At 36.8% G+C, this 20,921-nt stretch overlaps 1 protein-coding gene and 1 long non-coding RNA gene across 3 annotated transcripts in view; one reads left to right on the forward strand and one right to left on the reverse strand.

The window, feature by feature from the left end:
• Nucleotides 1-17,619, reverse strand: part of LOC127528381 (uncharacterized) — a 38,348-nt gene extending 20,729 nt beyond the window's left edge. Inside the window, exons 1-2 of the long non-coding RNA XR_007935264.1 lie at nt 16,531-17,619; nt 14,511-14,603 (exon numbers count right to left, since the gene is read on the reverse strand). This is a non-coding gene — a long non-coding RNA (uncharacterized LOC127528381). The remainder of the gene's footprint in view (nt 1-14,510; nt 14,604-16,530) is intronic.
• The window catches only part of mib1 (MIB E3 ubiquitin protein ligase 1), a 208,644-nt gene that overhangs the window by 74,189 nt on the left and 113,534 nt on the right, over nt 1-20,921 (forward strand). For both annotated transcript variants that reach the window (XM_051928915.1, XM_028803666.2), the window contains exons 11-12: nt 2,072-2,269; nt 4,537-4,688. In XM_051928915.1, the coding sequence (XP_051784875.1) occupies nt 2,072-2,269; nt 4,537-4,688 (350 nt within the window). The remainder of the gene's footprint in view (nt 1-2,071; nt 2,270-4,536; nt 4,689-20,921) is intronic.

Raw genomic sequence — 20,921 nt, forward strand, 5'->3', positions numbered from 1 at the left:
CTATAGCGCCTCCCTGAGGGCAACAGGTCAAAGAGATCAGAGCCTGGGTGGGAGCTGTCCTTGATGAGGTTTTTTGCTCTGCTGAGGCAGCGGGAGGTGTAAATGTCCATCAGGGAGGGGAGAGGGCAGCTGACAATACTGCTTTGGAAAAGTACCCACATAAAAGGAGCATCTTTGTGATTGCAAAGTCCATTTTAACAACGAGTTTCATAGAGCACCTTTTGCAGCTGCTTGTGTGACATACTTTATTTCAGCATGTGTTTTATATTGTTTGCTTTTCACATCAGGGCGGCTTGCTTTTTCTTCCAGTAATATTAGAATTATTCAGCGGTGAATGAGCATAGGTGGGATATGCTTAACTTCAATGCCATGTTAGATAGAGCTAATCTGAGCTTCGAGCAACAAAGAATTTGAATAATTACACAGACTTCTTTTTATTTTTTATTAAAAAAAAAAAAGATAATTTGTCGGAAGATAAGAGTGTATTGTGTGGATTAGGGAAACAACACATTTTTAGTTCTGTTTTCTAGGGATTAGTTCTTAGAAAAGTTCCAAGAGCTTAGAGATTACTTTATTATATGTTTATTACATCTTTATTACATGTTTTGGCTTATTCAGTGTTTACCAGTCATAGCCCTGGGGGAACACTATAGCTTGTTTTCACACCAACCAACTTCTTAATTTCTTTCAGTGAAATTCTTTGCCTAACTGAACCTGTCATATTTGTGCGCTGTCATACACAAGACATATTTGTTACATTTAGGAATAGAAAGGCAGTTTCTGAGAGGGCACACTTGCACTCACTTACACCTGGCCAGTTTAGATCGTCCAGTTAACCTAACATTTAGAGATGGAGGAGGAAAAGTGTAGTATGGGACGGAACATGCAGACTCCAGAGAGACAGTGACCACGCTGAGATCTAAGATCAGCCTCCTGCAGTGTTAGGCATCAGCGATGACCACTCTAGCACACTGTTACCCCGTCATTTATTGCTTCATTTATGCACTTCTTTAGTCCTTTTTGGTCTTTGAATTTTTTTTGGACCCGGTCTCATGGAATTGTGAGGCAGCAGCTCTAAATATTGTGCCTCTGTTTTACCCAGGATTGTTTACCTGAGCTTTAAATTAATTAAGAGAGCTCAGGCAAGCTTGCATATAATCTTCTTAATGCAGAAGATTCTTCTCTCCTCATAGGCAAGATTATGTTCTCATCATCCAATGATTACTTAGCTTAAGTTGGCCTTTGATTTGAAAATTGGTCGGATTGGGGAGAAGAAGAAAAAAAAACCAGCCATGGTATATCACCAGGATCAGCACTGGCAAACACTAAATGAACAAGCATTAAACGCAGAGAAATTCAGTTACATATTTTAGTCAAGAATTTTAATTGGAATAAAAAATGGAAGTTCTTAAGAGCAGGTGCTTTTTGTCCCTTCTTTTATTCTGTGTTGGTGTTTAATAATATTAAAACAAATTAGGAAAAATGTAGGAGTTTGGAAATGTGTGCGAGTCTTTGGGAATTAGCTGTTCAAATGTTTTTGTTTTGAAAGTGTTTTCCATCAGCTTGTTCATGTCATGGTTTATCTGTGAAATTACTTATATTCTGCTTGGGCAATCTTTAGCATGTGTTACATTTTATAAACATTTTGATCACTGCTTGCTTTAAAGGTCCATGGTTTTTTTTTTGTCATAAATGATAGCATGGAGCTTAAAATTAGAACTTCTATGCCCCAACTTCTCTGCAAAGAATCCTCTAATTTTGATTTTTAATTTAGACCTGTACAACAAATAGTGACTCAGACATACAGTACGACTTTCTGTTTTAACTGAAGGGAGACAACCACATTAACAGTGTTGACTTCAATCCTGGGCCCAAAATCAGTCAATATTTTATATTGACTTCTTCTCTTGTGCTATGGGCAATGTAAAACATAATTCAATTTCACAAAAACATGAAGAGGGAAAATGAATGAAGTCAGAGTTTTGTTTCCTATTAAACCGCTCCTGTGGATAATTTTTTACTAACAGTATAATGCACTTTTAAGTAGTCTATATTTATATGTGTGTTTTAGGACAAAGATGGAGACAGGGCAGTGCATCATGCAGCTTTTGGAGATGAAGGTTCGGTTATTGAGGTGTTGCACAGAGGCGGTGCAGATCTGAACGCTCGAAACAAACGCAGACAGACTCCTTTACACATTGCAGTAAACAAAGGGCACCTGCAAGTTGTTAAGACTTTGCTGGACTTTGGCTGTCATCCCAGTCTTCAGGTAAACTTATTATCACCTCAGCTTGTGCAACCTGTACATTTATGTAGTATTAAACCTCTTGCATAGCCTGTATTGCAAAAGCGTTTCCTAATTAAATATGGTATTTAAGACTTGTCATCATTTCCCATTGTATATGTTAAACTCAGTACTGTATATAGTAATCTGGCTAATTTACAGAGTCAAAGATATTCTGTGAATCATACATTTCATGTTTTATTCATTTATGACTTTGTGTATCAAACAATTGTGTCCAGTATTTGCAAATTATTATTATGGGCCTGTTAGGAGAATTAATTTCATTTCAACTAAACATCACTGATTTATATTAACTCAAATGAATTCAGTATTTTGTTTTGTTTAATGATATGGTAAGTCTAGTAATTTACATTGCTAAAACATAGCAGTACATAAGATTAGGTGCTATTAGCAGCCCCACCCTTTCGCCAATGAAACCTCTTCTTTGTCCACAGTCTCATTCCCTTGTCTGTCTTGGCTCGCTTGGCCTCCATCCATCCCAGCCTGGAATATAAATAACTGTTCCCACCTCTCTTTGGTCCACTTAATATGAGGAGATTGTAATGTGCGCCTTGGTGCTTGTCGGAATTGTTTTTTTGTTGGCGAGATCTATCCTTAGTAGTCTACAAGCCTTCCTTTTTGGAAAGCCATTAGCTTCCTTGCTCATTAAAGCTTCTCTTGCAAATCTGCTCTTGGCTTTCACAAGCTGTCTGCCTTGATTAATGTGCACATGTGCTGTGTCTTCAGCACCACTGGCTGTGTTCCTTCTTGCTTTCCTTTTTAGTGTACTGTATCCTCAGATCCATACATTATATATATATATATATATATATATATATATAATATGAGTAAAATATAGTAAAAAATATGGGGATCTGCCCATGATATCTGCTACATTGTTAAAGGTTCTCTACATTACACCAAATGTATTTGTGTTATGTCGGAATCTTGGCAATCTGCAGTCTGTTTTGAAGCAAATGTTCAGCCATTGTATGTGGACTCCTTTTGCATGGCTATTTTCATTTGTGCTCCTGCTTGCCTTCTTTATTTTATTATTATTATTATAATTTTATTAAGTATATTTTTTAACAGTTCCATTGATTTTGGAATTTTTTTTTTTTTTTTGCTCTTCTGTTTATAATCTGGCTGATTTGGCAAACTAGTCTCTTTAACATCCCGCACACATTTTGTCTGCCTCATGTTTCCTTACTCCTTCTGTGATCATTACTCACTGCTTGAAATGACTTTATCCTTCCGGGCAGCCGCCCAGGTAATAGTGTATGAATTGAGCTGACGTTACTGATCGAATAACCCATTTAACTGTCAGGTAGTTGCACTTAATCTAGGCTGTTCAAATCCTAATGTTATTATACATTTTTTTTTTGCTTCAGTATTGGTCATTTTTCATTTAGTGATAATAATATTACAGTCTTACAGCATGCATATTGATCTAAGTTGAAGTACCGTTCACCTGGCTGGCTGTGATAGGTGATTCAGTTCAGTTTTCAATGTGGAAGTTTACGTAGTGCTTTAATTACCTCACACAAAGTCAAAATATATAATGTCAATTGATTAAAATACCTATCACAAAATTCTACACTGGCTTATTATTAAATGTCTTTATTAATCTACCTTTTAGTGACAACAGTGAAATTGTGTTCTTGGGATGCGTATCATTCTCTTTTGACATGTTTGCTAGTTTTTCATCCCTGTGGAGTAGTTGAATAGTGCAAAACGTTTCTGGTTTCTTTCTTGTAATTTAACACGTTGAACTTTTATCTGGTTTGCGACAGGGGTGAGACAGTGGTTAGCACTACTGAGTCGCTTCCTCAAAGACCTGTATTTGATTCTCTGCCCACTCACTTACTGTGTGAGACTTTCACATTGTCTCGTGGTATTGTTTTCTTCATGTACTCTTATTTCCTTTCACATCCAAAAGACTTGGGTTCGAATTTCATTTGTAAGTCCAAATTGCCCCCCAGTATTACTAAGAGTTCAGAGTTTGCTCCTACCAGGACTTGCTGAGTAGGTGGAAAATTATATGTGCTTTGATTTACCTTGATTTGTATGAGCTTTGTTATAACATTCATATAGGATTTAAACACCTTACATATAGTATTGAAGTGAAAAGGGATGAAATAGTATTTTTTGAGTGAGGCATTTAAGTTAAAATTAATAATTTGATCAATTAATTACTAAAATGTTTGTATTCTTACTCCTTCCTTTGACCCTGCTGTTATAATTGTATCCAGGACTCTGAAGGTGATACTCCTCTTCATGATGCAATTAGCAAAAAGAGAGATGACATGCTGTCCGTGCTCCTGGAGGCTGGAGCAGATGTTACCATCACCAACAACAATGGATTTAATGCTCTTCACCATGCAGCCTTACGAGGGAACCCCAGGTAAGTTACAGGTCTTCTCTTCTCAGAATGGCTTGGCTGTTTATAATCGCCGCTTCTAAGTACGGAGATGTTAAGAATCAAGCGGACTGTGCTTTGCTAAGGCAAAAATAAAGGCCGTTTGGGTGGGCATTTTTGATTTATTAAAACAAGCATCATGCAGAAATAAACATTTATATTTTCAAAAGTTTACTTTCTGAGACCATTGGTCCCAGTTCTTGTGCTGCCTTTTATGATCTTTTTATAGTGTTTCTGATTATACTGTTTTTGTGAAAATGTGGTTGATGTAAACTTTCTTAATTTGCAGTAGTGTAACCGTTAGGTCTGATCTTGAAACTGCAGTTGTAAAAGTTGTAATTGTGCGTTATATTTTCATAACCAATCATTTTTGATGTTTGCAGATTTATTGTTTATGTTGAGAAATATATTACGTTAAAGTTTCTTTTATTAGACGACTACATCTTTGCAAAGTTGTAGCTACGTTGTTTTAGTGGACCTCCAACTTTATTTGATTGATCATGAGGTACTCTGTAGAAGGTTTTCAAGGTATGACTGTAGTGTTTTGTAGAGAATGAACGTCACTTTATTGTCATTAGCTAGGTACTTGGCTTTTACTCAGGAACAAGAAGATGCAAGAAATGGCATTTTGATTAATACTGTCTGTATTTTACCTGCTGGTCATCATTCTAAATTTCATCACTCGCCCCCTTTTCCTTCATGGTCCATAGCCAGGTTTGTCATTTTGAAGGCCTCTGTACTCGGCTTCATGGCATTTCTGTTCACTTGACTCCCAACATTGCTTATTTATGGTTGCTTTCTTAGCATTGATTGTCTGAAGTGTAGCGATTTTTGCGTCATAAGGTCAATATTATCATGGCAGTAGAAATGCTGCTTGTAAATTATTGTTTCATCGGTTTTCCAGGCAACAGATTACATTTACTGACACAAATCATGACTGGGGCAAACAGTATTCAGAATTCTGTTACATTTCTTTTTATCACCTCTGCACCAAAGTGTTGCTTTCTGTGTCTCATTATGTCTGAATATAATCCATTTTAAACGTTTTGATGTGTTTTTAGTTGTTGTGCTTACTGTTTATTTCCATGGAGGTCTGTGGGTTGTGGATTTCAGAAGTGTGTATGCATAGTGCATAATGTTGAGTTGTGTGTCAGAAATGCTGGGTATTACTGTTCAATTTCTTGCACTATAAGAATATGTAAACTGATGGTTTATTAAAGTGCTACTGATTGTCCATAGTAGAGCTTATTTTTTTCTGAAAAGTATTTTTTCTTGATTTTATTTTATAGTTTTTATTTTATGCTGGTAGTAATAGCTGTACTCATTAGATAATGTGCGGTTTTTACCTTGAGAGTTCCTGCACTTTAAGTGGCTCCTGTAGGTGAAAGGGAAACGACACTCTGAGGTGTTCCTCATTCCTGATGATTACTTGAAGGGTCCTTGTGAAGCCCGCTGTACTACTGCTTATGTAATTCCAGGGAACTTTGTCAGATGTACACAGTTACAAATACAGGCTTCTAATGCTGACCATCGCTCATCCTTTTGTTGTGTTTGTCTGTAAAGGTGGTGCAAGCAATTCAACTCTCAACCAAAGATAAAAACCTGAGATGAGTAAAATGATGTTGTCTTGATGTTGGTAATTGGCATATATTAGGGGCCTGACAATAAGGTTTCTTAGTTGCTTTCTACTTGCTAGGCAGCATTACAATACTTGTCTTCTCGTAGCTTTGTCCTTCTCAAAATGTTTTGATCACCTTTATGCACTATTATGTTAACATTATTTGATTTCTGATTGTAATATGGTGCCCTTTGTAACTTAATGCATTTTATAGGGTACTGAAATGTTGTAAACATTCATCCATCTTCCTGACCCATTTACCCAATTGTATGGATACCAGCAGCATTAGATGCAAGCCGAGATATTCATAAAAAATAATTTGCCGCTTATCAGTCATTCACCTTTATTTGGCCTTTCAAATTTACAGTTGCGCATTGTTGCAAATTATTTGTAAAACGGACCATTAGGCATCAATTTCACATTGTTGCATTGGAAATTGATTCTTGTTAACTTTTTTGCAACCACATATTAACATTTAACCGTGATGTGAATTTTTTTATATTTTAATAAGCAGTCTGGTTTGTGTTTGGATTGTTAACATTATAAAGTCATGGGACGCTTTTGGCATGGATCCACTACAGGCTGTTTCTGCATTCTGTGGTGTTTCAGTTCTGCACCTTGCTTTTCTGTCATAACTCTGCTGACTTTTGTGCAGCTCCTGGAACTTCATATGTCCATCACTAGCAGCACTAATTACACAGTGGGTGCATTATAGCCGTCTGTCTGCATGCCAGGATTTCCATGGATTGTTACTTGCAGATAGATTAAATGTAATAGCAATGTCTAGAGTTTCATTTTTGTCTGTAAATCAAAGTACTTGTTTAGAGGGAACAAATGCATCTAAATGGCATTGAAAAATTGTGTTGCAGGTTGTTCTGCAGTTGCTTTCAAAGCTTCTTCCAGAATTTTTAAACTCTAGTTGTAGTTGCACTTGGGGACAGCAAATAGAAAAGAAGGTCTTTCAAGTGTATTTTTAATCTGTCACATTTCTCCAGTGTTTGCTATATATGAATGAAATGCAGTTTCCAATACTTAAACAATCAAACTGTTGATGGATTGACAAATATCTCTTTATTGTTAAGCACAATGTTTTATTAAAATGTGAAAAAACAATTGATCACAAGAAATACTGTGAAACAACATCAATATCGTACTTAAACATTTTAAGGACATACACAAAGTACTATGTCATTCTTCTCTTTTTTTAATGCCTCTGTGGTTTAGCTAAGATTTGCCGACAGTAGTTAAGTACACCTGTAGTGACTGTACAGTGTGGTGATGAGTTTAAATGAAGCTTTATCATTGGGTTTAGTTTAAACCCTGCCTAGTCGTCTCCCCCCAAATGTAGCTCCTCGTGATAAAACCTTATATTTGGACTGAAGCGTGTTCTGGACTAGAAGGATGCAGGCTTACATATATATTTGGCTTATTCAAAAATGTTTTGGTGTTCAGTAAAAGTTGTATTTTTGTAAATAAGAAACCCCCCAAAAAATTGCTATTTATTGTGATATGCACATTTTATGCACAAAAAATCTGACCAAAGCATGCTGTTATTAAATGAGTTATAATATTGTAAAAATACTAAAACAGAAATTGTATAGGTAGAACTTTTTTATATTCCGGAATATCTAGAAGTTGAAATGTCTGAAAAGTGTACAGATGAACATCACATTTAGTTGCTCTGATGTTATGCCTGTTCTGTTCAGATTTTTAGAAAAACTTGAAATCATAAAGCTGAACTGCCCTCTCTGGATGTATTGCATATAATTTTGTTTTACATTTTCAAGATATCATTGTAGTAGGTTTACTTACTGAGTAAGTTTTTCCGAAGTTCCAGTTCTTCTGCTTTCTTTTATCTTAAAATGACATATGCTTACGGTATTTACTATAGGAATGACTTGAATTAGTTTTCTTATATGTTGGTATGGCTGTCGGTACTCCAGACTGAATTGAAGAGAACTTGACATCAGTGACTCTGATTTTAGCACTTTATTTTAGCAATGGAATGTAATGAATATTTTGATATAAAATCATCCTCAAACACTATACCTTCCCACATTTACACACAAAAGTAATGAAGGAAATGTGTGAGTTATATCAGCTTGAATGGATATTGTCAATGATCACTTTTATAGGATAGACAGAGATAGGTACTTTATTAATCCCAAGGGGAAATTCACAGGATACAGCCTTATTGAAAATACATAGAGAAATTTAATTTGTAATCTTAATTGCATTCATTTATGCTTTATTCCTGTAGTGTATATATTGGAGCTGGAGAGTTCTCTGGTCGCCTCAGACACATGGCAGTATCCAGCCCTGACAAGGTGCCCGTCCATCACATGACAGTGTCTCAAACCAATCACGGTCACTCATTCCCACTAACCTTAACTGAATATTTTTGAGGTGATGGTAAATGCACAATAAGTGTAATTCTTTATTCCCATATCCTGTTTAAGAATTACTATGGAGTATGGACATTCGGTTGAGCACCAATTGGACAAAATGTCTACATTGTGCATTAAAGTGAAAGAAGGTGTTTTTCAGTCATAGGCAACAAGGAGAATGTGACAACCTTGGATAAGCTAGTAAGCCATTGTTTACAGCTTCTCCTCATTTCAAACATCACTTTTATAGAAACTTCTTTGTTTGGTTACCTTTATAATTGTGGCTGTTAATTTAAATTTTGAGGAGTTTCACTGTTTTCAAATGTTGTTATGCACTAAGTCATGTGCAGAACAATTAAAGTGGTGCTTCTAAGACCTTCAGCTTAATATATTCATTTCCAAACACAATGATGGGAAAGGCAGCAGCTGTGTGGAATTTGAAGTGACAGAATATCGGGTTGTATCAGCCATATGAAGCATGTATTTGATTTCTTTTTACCATTGTAAAAATTGATGAGTTTGTGAGTCTCTCCAACTCAAAAACATTTTAAGACAAGAACTGGTGCTTGTGTCTGCTGATCGGCCAAAATGGGATATTTGATTAATGTATTTTTGTTGTGCAGCTCTGCAATAGCTGTTGAAAATTATAATTTTTGAAACATTTCTCATAAACATGGCCTATTGAAGTCAACAGTGTATATGTTTAAAGAATTAACACCTTTAAATGAAAATATGTGCTTCCATGAGAAAGGTTAATGCATTATATCTCTCTTTTGCTGCTTAGCACTAAGGAATGCAACCTGGGAAAACAAATATATGTGTCAATCAGACATAGAGAACCTGATTATTAAGGATCAATGGGTGACCATTTAATGAGAGGAATCATATTAACCTTTTCAAAAGATTTGAGTATGCACCTCATTTAAAGTAATGGGAATGAATATCTGTTCATTATTATAATGGTTGGACTTTAAATTGCAGAAAATAATATTTGTACGGAGTGGGACTGAAGCAAATTACACAATACCATGACAGTTTAAGATGTTTGGGCAAGAAGAGGCCATTTTGCTTCTACATGCCTGATCATTGCACAGTGCATACTGAACCAGAGTGGAGATGATTCAGATAAGAAGGTAATCCTCTTTCTGTGGCATTGTGTACAGTAATACCACTCGCTGTCCAGTTAACAAAATATTTTTAATGGGACATAAATGCCCTCCTGAATAAACCAGTTTTACCTGAATTTTTGTTACATGCCAGTTTCCGTGTAGGCTTTAATTAGCGAATATAGTCTGTTCATTTGTCACATGATTACAGGAAGTGTAATGCAGGGGTTGTTTGGCACTGCTTAATGTGTATAATTGTAACTTGACAGCTTCCATGGTGGGGGTAGGGTAAGTGAGAGAAGTTGGTGATATATGGGCCATGAATATGTTTGCGGTTGCTGTGAGTCTAGGCGCTGACCCACTTGCTATAATAAACATTATTTCATATTGTGTTTGCTGAAAATCAAGTGTTGTGATCTTTATTGTTGACATAATGAGAATGTCATTCTGGTGTCTTTCATGTAGAAAACTTGTTTTGAAGACTAGCACACTGGGTGTAAATGGTCCCCACTTACAGTATATATGTTGTATTGGTCTGTTTTGAATTTGTTGGGGGGACTCTGCTCTGGAACAGCGTGATGATAAAAAACTTATTTTCATCCTTTCAATTTATGATTATTGTTCTCTTTTTGGACAAGCAATCTGTCTAATATAGCACTGGCTATGATAAGCAACTTTTAGCAGGGCAACAGTGCACCTGATTTTGCTAATGGAGTCTAGCTGTGATTTAAACAACAAAAAGCTAAGTCACAGTGCATCTGGGGTTTGTCTGTCTTCTGTGGTGGTGGCTGATAGTCTGTTCAGCTCTGGAATGCTTTCTCCTGCCTTGAAGAGTATGTTGTAAGTCATTGTTTCCATGGGAGGTACTTTATTCTTACGCTTTGCAGACTTTGTGTGCCCTGCAAAATACTTCTTTGTGAATATTTGTTTGCAGAGATTTTATTGTTTGTTTGTGTCTGTTAAATATATATGTATTTTTGTGAATGTAACATGTAATGCTCTGGGCAACAATAGAATTCATTTTCAGGGGCTGAAATACAACTAAAAAAGATAAAACCATTTTTTTTAAGCTGTCTTTATTTGCTTTCATTGAAATTATAAAAACATTGTAATTTGTTAAATAACACAATTTTCTAGTAGTATATTATCACTTATATTACATTGAGATTGTTCTTATGGTAACAAATGTATGTAAACAAGGAGAAAAAGACCAACACAGGTTAATAAAGAAATTACTATGTCTCTTCGATCTTGGGAGAAAACAGGGTCGTCATAAATAACACATTTAAAAATACATCTTCCCTCCCATTTATTTGAGGTGTCAAATTTCCGAAGTGATCAATGCATAGCTACAGCTGGTTGAAGGGGACCAAATCCATTGAAGAGGTGATTTGGTTCCATTTTACCAGCTTTAGCAAAGCATTGGATGACCATCCATGGCTACAGTTTACGAGACAAACCATTGTTATCGCCCCTAAATGGTGGCTAAGTGTTTTTTTTGTTTTTTTTTTAACTAGGTCTCCTCCAGGTGGAGAGTTTTCTTTCTGTCTCCATTTTGCCACCACACTCTGATCTTATGTGCATCTATAACAAACATTTCGCGTTTCTGTGAACTCGAAATTAGTGAGTGTTTTAATATTGGCCAAAAGTATCATAGGTACCTCAGCACAATAATAATACATGAATTACATACATTAGTGGAAATTCATTCATTCATTCATTCATTTAGGCATTGTAACATAAATTTAAGTGATTTCTTAACATCACCGGTAGTAAATTACAGTTTATTAATTTCAGATAGACATTTAACTATTTCTGGTGCATTTGTATTTGAGAGGCATTTAAAGAGCATTCAAAGACCATTCATTCTGAAAGTACGTAAGAATATGTGAGGTGCGCTTCCTTATATTGTGGGCTCTTTAATAAAAACATGACTGCAGCAGGTGCCGCTCAGAATGGACTTTGACAGTAAAGGGAGCTAGCTATAAAACTAGAGCTATTTTTAAGACCCCCTACCTCCCCCCAACCATGCACTGAGCCAGCCCAGGCTGAAGCTCATGTACACTTTCAGCTGCTCGAGTGTTTTTGGATAGCTTTCCTGATTCATACACTAGCCATATCAGGGCAAGAGAAAGCAATGGAAAAAAGCAGTACAGCATTTGATAATGTCAGCATCTGGTCTCTGTGTCAGTCAGCCGCTTGGAAATGTTTGAGTTACGTTGGTGTCAGCACATGCACAGAGTTCACAAATTTGTCCAAGTTGGAGGGGGTGTTGGGGACAGCCAAGAAGAGAGACAGCTGATCACAGTGGATTTATCATCCGGGTGCCTTGTCTAACTGAAACTTTAATGACATGTAGTTAGTTAATGCTGGGCTTTTACGATAAAAGATGTATTTGTAATAAAATTGTATGCATTAATTATGTTTCTTAACCCAAGCCGTTGACACAACTCTTAAGTTCAGCATTTTCTTTCACCAGTTACCAGCTGTAGAATAATAGTTTTGTTTTAGCTGACTGACTAGGCCTGGGATGGTGACCATTTCTAATAAAGGCTTTCTGTCCTCGCTTTTCTCTGTGCTCTCCTATGATACTCACATTTTAAAATGATTGTACTCTCTGTTTGTTGAATTACCAACTCTTGCTGTATGCCTTAAATGCTCCTTGAGGGAAGCTTGCAAAGCATAAGAAGCAATTTGTATCGTATTGGTGGTGGTATCAAATAATTAGGTGGTATCAAATAATTAGTTGGGTATCAAACAATTTGTTTTATGACAAATTGTTTGAGATTAAATAATGATCTTTTAAATGAAACAGTCCTAATTATACAAATGAATGAACACAAAATAAAAAAAAAATCTTGAAAATCAGCACTTTTGCTACCACTTGTTTATTTTTTGTCACTCGGAGTAATTTTAATTTATGCTTATTCTGAAACTTTTTCTCTAAAATTTATGCTTAAATTTGTAAAAACAACCAGTGTAAACAAAAGTAAAAGTCTTTCCATCCTTCCATATATATACAAATCCATTGCCGGGAAGACTCACACCCATTCTCATGCTCGGTCACGCATAACGGGCCGTCTCCCAGTCGTCAGTTTAACCTAAAATGTCCGTTACCAGAGTTCAGTCAGTCATACTGGACCAAGTTAACTTAGCATGCCTGTCCATGGCAGGGTGAGGGGGCATCTATGTGGGCATCGAGTAAACACGCAGACTCCTCACAGACAGTGACTGTGCCTGATTTTGAACCTTTGATCCTGTAGTCAGCAACACTGTCCTAATATTCTATCAAGAGAGTATTACTTTAATACCTGGATTCAGCCTGAGCAGACATAAGAGATGGTTTTAACATGATATGAATTAAAGTGTCTGACGACTGTATTTTAAATTTATTTATTTACAAGTTATTGTGGCGATTAGTTAAAAATATGGGTTTATTGGTTGAAGTGCTGCTTAGTTTAAGGATAGGAAAGTAAGGATAAGGTCAAAACGCACATTTACTGCATTTTCAGCATTGTATTCATTCAGATGCTCTATTTTGCACTAGATGCAAGCAGAGGCCTAGCAATCTGTCATTGCTGTCCTGTATTTTTGAAGCATTCAGCAGTGGAAACCAGCTGACTGGCAGACGTGATCCAGATATCTCTGCATTGTCACATTTCTGTGCACTAATCTGACTGGGCAATTCACGTTAGTGAAGTACTAAGCCAAAGTAGCAAATGTTAGTGAGCTTGGAGGGGCTGTGTAAATAGAAAAGGACAATATTCCAAAGTAAGTGGGTCAGTATATACTTCCTTATGCAATATGCACCTGTACATGCAAAGTTAGAATTACCGCTTACATTTATGTTTCTTTTAGAGGTCAAACCTGCTCAATTTAAGTTCAGTTCACTAAACTGCTTTGTGCCACATGGATGCCAGTTTTAAATCTTAGACTATGTCCGGAGAATCTTTAGTAATATTTGTGAAGTGATGTGTCGTCCTGAAAGCTGTTTACTTAAGTACACCTAGGACACAGTTGTTTGCTACTTTTGAGGACTGTTAGATATTTTTTCTTTGTTTTTTATATTTGTCCTTTTGATTAATAACTGATTATTTTTTTCAGACGTAGTGGGTTTAACTATATCTCTCAGCTGAGTAATATTGAGAGTTTTTTGATTTGGGAGGCGAGATATTGAAAGATTTTAAGAAATATTCATCTCTCCCCTTGAGTTTTACTTGCTTATTTCTTTTTTGCCCCCCTCTTCCTTTTGCTTATACACTGCAACAGTTTACATCCTTTCAAAAGGCAACAGAAAGGTCCTGTAAAGCTCCATATGCCTTGTTGTGCTGCTCAGTGCCGAAGCCAAAAAGACATACTTCTTTACATTCCATAGCTTTCTTATGTCCATATGGGTACATAAAGAAGTATGTACTCCAGGCAGGCAGAGAAAAGGCCGACATCTGTACAATAGAAAAATGAAGTAAAACCCTCACATCTCCAAACCGTACTCTTTGCAATCAAGGAAATCGTACAAAGGGTGACATAGCCTTTAGTGCTAAATCTATACAACACTATGGAAATCAAGCATCACAATAGGAGTGCAGTAGTCTAATAGATGTATTAACATAAGGTGACTTTCAGAGATACCTGGTAAAAAAAAAAAATCATGATGGCAGTTCTGCAATGCCCCCCACCCCACTCCACTACTACTCACCAGAATAAAAGTGGGCTTGTATCTTGTGTATGAAACATTTTTCAATCCATTTTGCTGTGTCTTTGCTGTTGACCTCATGTGTCCTCCAGAGAGCTGGAAATAAAAAAGTGATTTATTATTTTTTTTTCTTCTTCATGAGTTAGGGTGATCATCCTACTCCTTTATTTCCATTGCTGTGGCTTGAGGGCTTGGCCACAAATGTCTGTTTAAGGTCCCCCCTTCTATTACTCTGCTGGCCTTTCCTGTTCCCATCGCTTTTAGTGTCTTACTCAGCCTTTGTCCTTTGCAAACTTGATTGCAGCATCCAGGGAATAGGGGAGTTCCTGAAGCCAAATGGCTTCATCAAAACAGAGTCTGCCTTTACTTTTATTTCTCTCTCTCTCTTTCTCCCTCCCCAACCCCTTTCATCTACCTCTCGATGTATAGCCTGTGGTTTTAACCACTTCCCCAACGAGGTGTTAAAATGGGAGCTGATGTTTGAAAAAACAGGGCGATCCAACTGGAACAGGAATCTTTTGTGAGCAGGATTTAGGCTATAGGCAGGCCAGAGGTCACATGCAAGAGCTAATGCCCATTCAGCACTTCTGGATTTGTGTGCCACCCCCTTGGTTTTTTTTTTTTTTTGCTGCTTCTGTAAAGTGCCCCCATCCCACCCTGCCACTCACCTGCTTCTGTTTATTTCAAGGCCACTGGTTTATTCCAGGCTGAACTGATCAATACCCATTTGCATAGAAATGTGAAATGTTCAGCAGGTTGCTAATGAATTTTTACCCTCTCCTCACATTCCACAAGTAAATACAGCATTGGAGGCTTTGAAGTGACCTGCAGCCTTTTAGAACTTAAAATATCCATCAAATGTGCTCCCCTTCAAAACACGGCAAAGACTTGCACTTTTTTTTTACTGAAGGTAGTTGGAAAGTGCCTGTTTTGTATCCTAGGGATTTTTTCAAGGTGAAATAAATGTCTGAATTGACAGACAAAGGAGTAAAGCTGTATGGTGGTTATTATTTTTTTTTCTAAATAATGGGATGTAACTGTGTTTTTTGAGGGGTGGGTGTTTTCTTGCATTTGTCAGAAGAATGACATCCTGTGTAGGAAATTTCACAGTCTGCTGCTGGGAAAGGGGAGTGCAGGGTGAGTAAAATTCCTGCAGCTCATGATAAAAAGCTGGTGCAGCTGATCATGAACAAATCAGAGGATAGCAGTAGAATTACACAGCGGCACCGGGAGAAACAGCAATGCAGCATTATGACTACAGCATGCAGACTGTGGAGGAGAAATGGGTTAGTGTCCTGAATGCCTTGGGTGAATGCTGTGACATACATACATGCATGCATAATTCTACTCTGCTGTTTCATTAAGAAAAAAAATAGCACCAGTTCTTCTCCTAGTCATTGTGGAAAAGAAATTTTAAAGGCAGGCGAATACTCAACATCAGAATCAAACTGATGTTAACCCTGATAGTATTTGCCACTTGGTAATAAGTAACCCCAACCTGCCACCGCCCCCACAAACTACAGGAAGAAGGGAAACTCATTAGCTGCCTTGAATTGCTCTGTTCTTTACTGGGCATGCCGCACACTATAAAACCGCTATTCCGTGTCCCAGAATACCAGTTATATAGTGCCCCATAAGCTGAAGATCAACTACTTGAAAGCTCCACAAGTGAAAGTCCACCAGGCTTTCCTACATAGTGAGTTACTGACAGCTAATGAGCTATACAACTGATCGCCACGGCCCAGCTAAAGTAAACTGGGGGGGTTAAAAATTCCAAAAGCAATTTTTTTTTCCAATTAATCTCTGTCAAAGTGCCATCAAGTTCCTTTCTTACCTTGTATTTTCCTCTTCATCCTTCACAAATGTACTGTTGCATTAACTTTTTTTCCATCTTTGTAAGAAAAAGCTTAAATGCTTCTAATAAACCATGCAAAAACAAGCCATGCTTCTTCTAGCTTTGGTATCTTTTCATAATCAATTCAAGAAAACGCTAGGTCCCTCCAAACATAAGAGTATGCATTACCTGTCCTGTTCGAGCCGAGCAGCCTTTTTTAGTTAAAGCAGATCTAATGACCTACAGAGAGAGGCATCTGCAGCAGCCATCGCATCCAGAGTGCACGCTACTCGCTGAATCAGCTCCTCTGAGCAGAAGAGGGGGGTGGGGGGTAGTGTGAGGGAGAAGCGATTCTGCCTTACCTTTTAGGTAGAAAAGAGGAAAAAAAAAAAAAAGAGAAAGATTCCCACAAAAATTCAAACTGTCTTGCCTTAATGCCTGTTAGTATATTACTTTGCCATTCTATATAAACTGCAGTTATTCAGTGACCTTCTTTTATTTTTTTTTTTAAACTTCAGTTCCAGCCCTTTTTAAAAAATTTATTAAGCAACACCTTTGTTGTTGTCATCCTGACGGGTTTTTGCTGAGAGAAATATGTAGATTTCGTGGTATGCACTGAATGAAAAGTGTAATTCACAAGAGCCAAAAAGTTGAGACACCCAGAAGGAAAAGAGGGAAAAAAAAGAAAAAAAGTTTTGCATTTCCATCACCTATTTTTTTTTTTTTAAATCTTCAAGTGGAATAGCAGTCTCTTGATTTCCTTTCTTGCTTTTTGTAATTTTCTTGTTGTCCGGTGTTGCTTTTGTTGAAGATCATCTCAGATAGTTGAAGATGCAGCATCATGCATCCGCTTGAATGGAGTACTTTTTTAGCCTGCAGGGTCATGTCTAACAGGGGCAGGAGGTCATGGGGGGGATCCCACACATGACAGAGAAAGAAAGAGAAAGAAGACAGAGGCTGGCTGGCTGGCATTTCACACTCAGAGGGCACAAGCAAAACTGTTAGAGCTTTATAGGCTGCTAGACATTTGAAACATGCACTTGCAGGCAGAACAACCTCTCCAGTGTCTCTCTACTCCCTGACCATATTTAGTCAACCATAGCAAAAAATAGTCTCTCAGCTGTCAATTGTCGATCCAGGAGCATAGGGGAGCCTCCATCCTTCTCTCCGCCTATTGATTGCTCGTCCTGCAGTGAGTCTTCGGTGCGGCTCCTGCCATTCGTCCAGCTATTTTTAGCACATCCAAATAAAGTGGTCTCTCATGTTTCCAGTTATATTTCCCTGGTATTTTTTCCCCTCCCATCTTAACACTGAGCTTGCGCTGCATATGGTTGAGCCCAATGCAGCTGACACTATACTTAGAAACACTGCGGAGCAGTGCAAGAGTGTGCGTGAGAGAGAGAGAGAGAGAGAGAGAGAGAGACTGATTGAGCAAGAGAGAGAGACTGACTGTGAGAGAGAGAGAGAACAAGTCAAGTGAGTGAGCGAGTGGACAGGCAAGAGTCTGTAGGGGAATACGGAGTAATAAATATCCAGGTACTGCTGTAGAACGTTCTGCAACCTGATTTCTTGAGTGGCTGAAAGTGCAATGCCAGAAAACATAACAGATATGCAGTGGTCATCATAGGGACAGTCCAGAGGAAATGTAATCTGGTATAATTTGCCTGGTTAATATTTTAGTGGCCACCTGGCCTTCCTCTAATCTCCCTTTTTAATTTTATCAGCTGCTGTTATCCTAAAGAGAGTGTATTTTTTTCAGTGTCAGCAATTTAGTCACATACGCTCTTGGGAATTTCCCAACAACCTCACCTTTTACTGCTTCAGGCTTGCTTTCTTCTTTAGCTACCTTCTTGCACCATAACTCATTTTCTTTCTTAACTTTCAAGACATTTAAAATGAGATTCTTGTTTAAAGCAAATTAATTTACATTTCTTTAAGATATGTACAGTGTACATACATATTACATTTGTGTGTATGTCTGTATACACACGCACACATACAGTGCATCTACTGTATATACACACAAACAAATATTAGCTAAGGTATATGTTCTTCATTTGGGCTACATGCTGTTGTAAATATTAAACATTTAATTACAAATCATTTGATTGACATTGTGTAGAGGACAGAGAGTTGTATGAAAATGTGTGGGCAGACCGTTCGACCATGGTAAAGTTTAAAAACTCATTGGAATAGCACATTGTTCATCCATGTATACTAATTTCTATGGGTATGAAAATAAAGGATGTTAATTACCAAGTCATTCATTGGGTTCAGAAATGAGTGCTCACATTTAGATGTTAGAATTTAATACATTGTTACAAGTCATAAGATGTATGTTACAAGTTAATTATGTGACTGTATCAAAAACATTTTAGTACAATATTTTAGTACTTTTAGCCAACAAATCATTCAGTAGTATGTGTCGGGAAACACAACTGGGGTCCTTTATAGCAACAGCAATTCACCTGCTTTATGCTTCATTCTTCACTGTGACAGCCAAGCCAGAAGATTTGTTTCTTTTTAATTTTCTTGTTTTCCACTCATTCTGTGGTTTCAGACCATAGCGTGTGTTTGTGTATTCATTCATGTATGTATTTATTTAAAGAGCTTCTGTAAAAAGCCAAATTTCCTCCTCGGGACAAATAAAGTTCTATCTTTTTAGTATCCCTCATATCCTTCAAGATATTATGGAAGTCTATTCAGCCATCTTTGGTAATGCAGTAACAAACAGGCAGACACAATTTTAATTTGATATAATTATGCACACACACACACACACACACACACACACACACACAGGAGTAGATGCTATATAAAATTAAATTTCAGATTATTTAATGAGACATTAGAGATCTAGAAATTGTCATTTTGACATTTGACTTGACTGCATAAATATAGTCTATAGAGGCTGAGTGTGCATACAGGTAAATATCTTCAACCTTGCTCACTGATATCATTTAAGGGTTTGATAAAACTGAAACATAGTTCATTTGAGAAAAATATGTAGTGTATCATGTAATGCAGGTTCATATGTTACTTGTTGGTTGGTTGCATTTTATGCCATGTTAGTCCCACAAATAAACTTTTCTCTTCATCCTCAAGCATTCCTTGTTAAGTGTGGCTCTTAGATAAACAGTTTTACCGCATCAACAGTATTTTGTGTTTTACTAATGCAACCCAGTTTTTATAAATACCTTTCTAGACATTTTATGTAGCACAGCCACAGAGGCTGACGATTTTAATTTTATATTACACACACACACAAATGTGAGTTTCTGGGAATATACAAAGTTAAAACAGTTTGTAATTTATCATCTTGAGTAGTACTTGGTCAACTGCAAGTAAACAAATATGTAATTTTTTTATAGTTCAGTAAATATTTCAGTTAATACTCGATGTTTCATAGGTGTTTTACTTTTACCTATTTTCTTGCAAAGTCATCATCTTAGACAAAGGTTGTATAACAATAACGCATCAGATTTTGCCTTTTTTTCAATATTATATTTTGTGAAAAGGGAGACTTAAAAATAAGCGATCATTAAATATTTTTATGACAAAATGTAATAGTACCTTTTGATTCTGTAATTTGTGGCACCCACTTAAAGTGCAATTATTTGAAATAAATATTCCCTGTAATAGTTGACTGGCCTCATGTTGCCTGGAAGGTATTCAGTCAGTGACAAAATTTGAAGGCAGCGAATGTGATTCAACACCATGTGTGAAATAATACACATTTTATTTACAATGTAAATAAAGCAATAGTTTTATGTTTTTAAATGTATAGTATTATATACTGGTATATGAAAATATTCTTAATTTTCTTATAGAAAAGTGTGCACCTAAAATATTTCAGTACATTACTGAAAAAATATATATTTTTTGAAATTTGAGAAATTAAGATTTGTTTTTAGTTTTGCTAATATTTAAATTTATTTTATCAAATTAAATCATCCATGCATCCATTATCAAAACCCGCTTATCCAGAGGAGGATCATGGGCAAGCTGGAGCCTATCCCAGTAAGCTGGAAAAATCCTTGGACAGGACACACACACACACACACACACACACACACACACACACACACACACACACACACACACACACACACAAATGAGGGGCCAGTTTAGCATTGTCAGTCCAACTAATTTACATTTCTATTGACTGTGGGAGGAAACTGGAGCACCCGGAGGAAACCTATGTGTGATAATTAATTCATCCAGGACTTAAACCCCTGTTTCCTTGTTGCGATGCAGCAGCGCTACTTCTGTACCACCATGTCCATGTCAGATCAAATAGTAAATCTTTATATTATATTTTTACTGGGGTGTTTGACCCCCATCCCCTGATAACTCACTTCACATGCTAATGGTCCAAAGGTATATTCCAACATGGTCAAAACTCTGGCCCTGAGATTTATTTATAGTTAAAGCAAATGCTAAAACTATTGGAAATTGTTGTCTATGCAAGATGAGTGGTAATCTACTTGCTACTTGCTAAGTATCACCAGTATCTAACATAATACGCTTAAGGAATAGACTTTCTCCTGCATGATCACCAGTCATGATTTTGTTGGCAG

This window comes from Erpetoichthys calabaricus, chromosome 6 (genome assembly GCF_900747795.2).
Source record: "Erpetoichthys calabaricus chromosome 6, fErpCal1.3, whole genome shotgun sequence".
NCBI classification, from domain to species: Eukaryota; Metazoa; Chordata; class Cladistia; order Polypteriformes; family Polypteridae; genus Erpetoichthys; species Erpetoichthys calabaricus.